Source organism: Euphorbia lathyris, chromosome 6 (genome assembly GCF_963576675.1).
Source record: "Euphorbia lathyris chromosome 6, ddEupLath1.1, whole genome shotgun sequence".
Taxonomy (NCBI): Eukaryota; Viridiplantae; Streptophyta; class Magnoliopsida; order Malpighiales; family Euphorbiaceae; genus Euphorbia; species Euphorbia lathyris.
In genome coordinates this window covers 14931486-14938649 of record NC_088915.1, presented here as the reverse complement: position 1 = coordinate 14938649, position 7164 = coordinate 14931486, and the positions used below count along the sequence as shown (strand labels likewise).

At 34.1% G+C, this 7164-nt stretch overlaps 1 protein-coding gene across 3 annotated transcripts; it reads right to left on the bottom strand.

Annotated features, from left to right (window-relative positions):
- Nucleotides 1-617: 617 nt before the first annotated feature.
- On the bottom strand, nt 618-5669 carry LOC136232496 (pentatricopeptide repeat-containing protein At3g49240, mitochondrial). Of its 3 annotated transcripts, none has more exons than XM_066021686.1 (2): nt 3699-5669; nt 618-1248 (listed from the first exon to the last, which is right to left on the bottom strand). In XM_066021686.1, the coding sequence occupies exon 1, from the start codon at nt 5614-5616 to the stop codon at nt 3718-3720; it is 1899 nt and encodes a 632-aa protein (XP_065877758.1). In that variant the 5' UTR covers nt 5617-5669; the 3' UTR covers nt 618-1248; nt 3699-3717. The 3 variants fall into 3 exon arrangements, with proteins under 3 accessions (XP_065877758.1, XP_065877759.1, XP_065877760.1); XM_066021687.1 differs by lacking the exon at nt 618-1248 and adding an exon at nt 2545-2856; XM_066021688.1 differs by lacking the exon at nt 618-1248 and adding an exon at nt 2988-3521.
- Nucleotides 5670-7164: the final 1495 nt, after the last annotated feature.

The following is a 7164-nucleotide window of genomic DNA, read 5'->3' as shown; positions in this document are numbered from 1 at the left end:
TTTTCTATAATTTAATAATAGAATTTGAGATTAATATTTATAAATTCAGTAAAGTATTTTAAATTTTTTTTATCCAATTCGTACAAAAGACTATATTTTTTAATTTTCTTAAGAAAATTTTCAAAAAATGATCAATTTGCATTGAAAAAAAGACAGGTTTTCTAAGTTTTTCTATCTCAAATTCTAGATTTTACAACATGATTAGTTGTTGTTACTACTGAGCGATAAAATGGCTAACATGTAAAATGTAGATGACAAAATTAATGATCAAAAAGATAATTTGATGAATTATTTCTTAAATTGATCCCATTTGATAATGTTAAGAGTAAAATTGTTTTTAATTGCTAACTTTAGAAGTAAAATTATATTATTTTAAACATTAAAAATAAAATCACTCCGTAATGTAAATGTTAGGAATATTTTTATACATTTTCCTTTTAAAATATCATTTTTGAACTAACTAAAGTATTGATATTTGATTTTGTTTGTCCATTAGCTTATCCAAAATATTATTTAGTCTTATTAATATTAGTTTTTAACGCCGACTTGTTATTTTTATTTAAAAAAAAAACACTAACTTATCATTTGATAACAACTTATCAAAACTGATAGAAAGGTTATTTATTATTGGAATGATCACCTTGTTTAAATTTCAATTTCAATTAATGTAGATAGTAAATTACATAATTCTATTAAAACTTTAATCTACTCTTATAGAAAAAAAAACCTTAACCTACCTAATAAAAAACACTATCCATACAAAATTTAATAAAATCTCCATCCATGGAATTTTGATAGATTAAAAAGGCAAAAATCTTGGCTGCTCCAGAAGCACTGCTGCACTCAGAAACTCAATGGAGACCTTCATATCAGCTAGAACTGACACCACAGATGGGTTACTGGAAGCAAGAGAGGGGGAAGCCACAGATGGGTTACTGGAAGCAAGAGAGGGGGAAGCATGGGCGTTAATTCAGGCTATTAGCTGGGTTTGTAGTCTGAGGCTTTCGAATGTTGTCTTTGAAACTGACTCATTATTAACGGTTCAAGCAATTAAATCTACCAAGGCGGATTTCTCGGAATTCGGCGATCTCATCTCTCAATGCAGAATTCTTCTCTCAACAAACATCGGATTCTCGGTCCGTTTTATCAGAAGGCAAGCAAATAGCTTAGCTCACGCTTTTGCGAGGGCAGCTTCACATCATGCTAGGCCTACTATCTTTGATTCTATTCCAAATTTTATTTCTCCTTCTGTATTAAACAATCAGTAATATAATCTCATTTCAAAAAAAAAAAAAAAAAAAAAAAAAGCAAAGATCTATTTAAAATATTTAGATAAATATTACCAACATTTTAGATATATCTCGTAGTAGGATTTAATTGTGTATTTCTTTAATCAAACATAAGCACCAATTAAAGTTGGTACCACAAGATATTTAAACTAAGGGCTAATACATCATCACCTCCCTGAACTTGTCCAAAATAATATATTGGCTCTCTAAACTTTGCAAATGTCTCACCAACTCCCTAAACTTGCTTATTTCGTATCATCAGCTCCCTAAACTTGTCCATAAAAATAGATTAGCTCCTTAAACTTTGCAAGTGTCTCATTAACTCACTAAACTTGCTTATTTTGTAACAACTGAATACAGAAGCTTATTAAACCTAAATTCTAAAAATACGTCTTCATCTATTCAAGAGGTAATTTTTTCGATTCTCCTACCTTTCAACCTATTATAAGAGTTAGTATTGCAGATTTGAGAGATTGACTGGATGATAATCAAGACTTAGTATTATGTTTTTTGTATTTAGTTGTTACAGAATAAGCAACTTTGGAGAGTTGGTGAGACACTTGCAAAGTTCAGAGAACTAATCTACTTTTATGGACAAATTTAGGGAACTGACGATACGAAATAAGCGAGTTTAGGGAGCTGGTGATACGAAATAAGCGAGTTTAGGAAGCTAGTGAGACACTTGCAAAGTTCAAAGAGCCAATCTACTATTTTAGACAAGTTCCGAGTTAGACCTTAAACTAAAGATATCGAGTTCTTAATGCACATAACAAACATTCATTCTGGGACAAATCAACTCCAATTAACAACTTCAAAAAGCAGTCCTTTTGTAAAATGTTCAAATACACATGTCGTACCGTTCCGAGCTGCTTAAGAGAACTCCTAAGACTCTTGTTATACACATATTCATATACCAAATTTCAGACTCAGATTCAAATTGGTTCTGCAACGTTTTGAAATAGAAAATTTTCTACAGATTGCCCAACTTATGCTGATAAATAGGACAAGCAGTGGCTAATATGCATAGTTATCTAGAAAGCACCAAGAAGTTAACCTACGAGTGTCGGACACTCCGGACACGCACCGTCGGACACTCCAGACACGCACCCGACACGCCAAATAAGTGTCTCCTCCTTTTGAGTTAATTAGGTAGAACATAGAGTTTTTTTATATAATTTTACAAAGAATAGGGGTTGATATATAAAAAATAAAATAAAATAGAACCCTGATAGAAACAAAAATTAAAATCTAAACAAAAGAATATAGTAGCCGCCCTTTTATTAAATAAACAAAAAATTTAAATTTAAAACTTCAAAAAACCCAAACCTAAAACACAAAAAGACAAATCAAAATTAAAACTAACCTAAACACATTTGATATGCGATTGAGAATCGCAAGTCGCAACACAGAGAAACCAAAAACAGACTTAACTCGATGATGGTTTTTCATGCGGATTATTTTCGCGGTGTATATATATATATATATATATATATATATATATATATAAACTTGGCGTGTCCTCACCGTACTCATGTCTCATATTTTTTAACAATTCTATTTTCCAGACCTGCAACCATACAAGTACCAGTGTTGGTACTTCCTAGATAATTATTAAAGGTGCATGTTACACTAAGACACAAGGGGATTTTTGAGCCTTGGCGCAAGCCGCAAAGGCACACCTCAAAGACAAAGGCGCAGTAAAAGAATAAAAATACATAAAACCATCAATGATGATGTTTAAAATATAAGTGATAAATTCTAAAATCAAAATGCAATAAATAAACCCATTATTCTAAGTTCAAGTGTTCATCTATCAACAATAAAAAAGGGGTAAAAGTTTAAGTGTTCAACTAAATAGTAAATCCTAAGTCGACTAATAGTTGCTTCTCATCAAAACTCTCCATATTCCATCAATCATCATCACTCCATCGCCATCATCATCGAAGACGAATTCTCTTTCATCTTCGTCATGCTAATCTACAAAGTTAGTTTCTCCTTGTGTATTTGCCTCTCTTCAAAGCCTTTATTTCTTTTTTGTTATCTATTTTTGACACCAAAAGTCTCTAATCCAATGGTGGAGATCACAATCCTAAAAAAAACGCATGTGACATATAGGTGCGCCTCTTATAACCCCGACAAGGCACACCTTACCATCGCCTTGGTGACAATGCTTGCCTTTGGGTGCTAAGGCACTCAGCCTAGTGCTTTGTGCACCTGGAGCCTTCGGCATGCCTTTAACAGTATGCCAATAAATACGGGCCAAATTATAGTGATATATATATACATGGATGAAAACAAATGTTTAATGAGGAAAATGTAGCAAATTCAATTGAATTCCATGTAAGAAACATAATCATTTCCTACCATACTTAACAACACAAATGAAAGAAGGAGCACAAAAGGATTTACCATTTCCTCATAAGCACATTCAAAGTGTTAGCTGCTGCTCCTGCTCAGTTGAAGCATCATTCTTTGCAACTGTCTCATCACCATTTAAAACATCAGCTTCCTCAACTGTTTCATCTTTGTTCTCACTTTCTTTGTTTCCAAACAATTTAGATGGAAGCAAAGAAGCTATAGCAGCTTTAGCACTTCTCTTAGAAGCCTCAGCAGCCTCAACCTCCTTAGCCTTAGCTTCAGCTTTCTCCCTCTCTTTTTTCTCCATAAGCTCAGTTAACTCCATTGCTCTATTCTCCTTTTCTAGTAATTCCTTAGCAAATTCCTGCAACTCCGAATCGAAATCAATTGCCTCATCTTCCAACATTGCATCAACCATTTTAAGCAACTCATCCAAACCCTTTTTATTAGCCAATGTTTCCATCATAAACTTATAGGTAGGATTATCCATTTTGAGCTTCTTCACCATCAAATCGTAAAACGATTTTGCCTCGTCAATCTTTTCGGACATAACCAATTTATTTATCAATCTATTATAAACTGCTAGGTTAGGTCTCAAGCTTGAATCCACCATGTTTCTAAAGTATGCAGCTCCATCATCAACTCTATCAGCTTCCAAGCAAGTATCCATTAGAAGACTAAAAGTATATTCGTCCGGCTTCACGCTCTTACCTTCCATTTCTCCATAGAGCTCCTCAGCTTTATCCAACATTCCATTTTTGCATAACTGGTCCATCAAGTTATTGAAGGACAGAACATCAGGAATGCATCTGTAATCACCCATCTTCCTGAAAACATCAATAGCAACCTCAAATCTCCCTTGTGCACAGTATCCATCTACCATAACATTAAAGCTCCCCAAATTAACAGCTAAACGACTAGGAGGATTATGTTCTTCTTTCATCCTATCAAATAACTTCAAAGCCTCATCAAACTTATTGTTCTTGCACAATGCATCCAATACAGAATTATAAGCAACAGCATTCATTTTAACAGAGGAATTGTTATTCTCCTCCACAGCTTCCTTATAAAGTTCCATTGCCTCTTTCTCCATTCCCTTCATGAAATACCCCTTCATTAAAGCCCCAAAAACCACTCCATCCTCAACAATTCCACCAGTCTTCTCCTTCAACTCTTCAAACAGCTTGAAAACCCCATCTGAATCTGAATTTCTCACGCAACCAACCATCAAATAATGATAAATAAGCGGGTCTGGAGAGAAGCCCTTAATACTTATCATCTCCTCTTTCAATTCCAACGCTTTCTCGATCTTACCATTGTCCACTAACCCTTTTATCATAATACGATAAGTGGTAGGAGAGGGACTGAAAGGAGCATCATTGATTAGCTGCTTATAGTGTTCAAGCGCCGTATCGGGCTTCCGGCAATCAAGATAAGTCTGAAAGATCAAATTGTGGGTAATTATATTGGGAGCGACACCAGCCTGAATGATAAACCGGTGGAGAGAAAGGAGATCGGAATATTTAGATTGACGAAGCTGAGCATTAAGAACGGCGTTGACAGTGTAGATAGTGGGGCGGCAATTGGAGTAGATTGAATGCCGCGTAAAAAGCGCGGCCTCCTCAAGGTCATTCTCGCGGATTAGGGTTAAGATTCGGTTATGGAGATCGAGGCGTTTGCCGGAAACTTCAGAGATGGGTTCGGGGAGTTTAGGGGCATTAGGGTTTTGAATAGGTTTTGGGGTTTGTTGGGTTTGTGATTGTTGTTGAGAACGGTGGAGAGACGACAGAGGAGGTTCAATGCGGAGACGGCGCTTACGGCGACGACGTTCTGCTGCAGCTTCTTCAGGGGATGCGAAAGAGAGGAACCTGAGAGAAATGAAAGAAGGCAAAGGACGGCGGAGGTTGTGGTGGTGATGGGCGGCGATAGCTTTGAAGTGGGAAAAGAAGGCTGGTTTAGAGAGCGCCATAATCGAATTGGACTCTGAAACCTGAAGATTGAAGGTTGTAGGGTTCAGGGTTTAGAAGATACAAGATAGATGGGTGTTTGGTTTCCGGTTTAGTCGCATCTAAAATTGGTTCATTATCATCCTGTTACAGAATAATCTCCATAACAGTACTAAGCTTGGACCAAGCCCAATAACTCACTATACTTAAGTATTTAATATTATAATTTTAAAATATAAAATATTTTGTAAATATAAAATTTATTTTCATTTTTTTTATAAAAAATGATAATATAGATATATTTGAAGAGTATATAAATCATTTTTTATATCTATTATTTCTCAAAAGAGTTCTCCGATTTTGGAGGGATTCTAATAATATATAGAATAGATATACAAACAATTTGAAGGGATTATAATAATATATACATTTGTAAACATTTGATTGAATTGAGCGTTTATTCGCATTTGATTGTTAAATCTTTAGTATCTTAAATTTTCATGGAAGACATAGTTGAAAACATAGATAGTGACGATGAATCTTCTTCATCTAAGAGGGATTCTAATATGAATTGAGCGTTTATTCGCATTTGATTGTTAAATCTCTAGTATCTTAAATTTTCATGGAAGACATAGTTGAAAACAAAGATAGTGACGATGAATCTTCTTCATCCAAGGAGGGATTCTAATTAGAGGAGGCAAAATGACACACGACCCGATTACACGACACGAACACGACACAAATTTTTAGTGTTAGTGTTGAGCTTAATAGGTAATGGGTCATTTTTGGGTTGACACGAAACTGACACGCAAATTTTTGGGTTGGGTTAGTGTTGATATGTGAACCCGAAAACGACACGAAATGACACGGATATTGGAAATTATTGTTATATTCTCTCGTATTTTTTATGTCACTTTATTAATAAAGATAATAAAATTATAATTATTAATTGCAAATATTGATTTGAATTTCCTAAATTGTTATAAACACATTACATGACCCTCTAACATGATATTATCGAACTTTTCGATAATTAGTGTTACCATACTAATCTAAAAATGATATAAAATGTTTAAAAACAGTACCATATCTTCTTATATTTTTAAGAGTTATTATTAATATATATGCATAACAAAATTACATGTAACCCGAAAACACAACACGAAATCGACACTAACCCGAACAGGTTAACACGACTTTGATACGAAAGTTTTTGGGTTGGGTTTGGATTTAGTCTTTTTGACACGAACCCGAAATGACACGATACGAACACGACTCGAACACGATAATTGCCAGGTCTAATTCTAATAATATATAGAATGGACATACAAACAAATTGGAGGGTTTCTAATAATATATAGAATGAATATACAAACAATTTATAAGCATTTGATTGAATTGAACGTTTATTCGCATTTGATTGTTAAATCTCTAATATCTTAAATTTTCATGGAAGACATAATCGAAAACATAGATAGCCACGAATGAATCTTCTTCATCTTAGTCTCTTAAAAGTTGAACAATATATGCCTTTTGGTTCTTTTGTCAAGCATTGTTCACCTGCAACACTA

Bases quoted from the DNA above. Each gene is read 5' to 3' on its own strand.
- LOC136232496 (XM_066021686.1), bottom strand. From the start codon at position 5,616: ATGGCGCTCTCTAAACCAGCCTTCTTTTCCCACTTCAAAGCTATCGCC.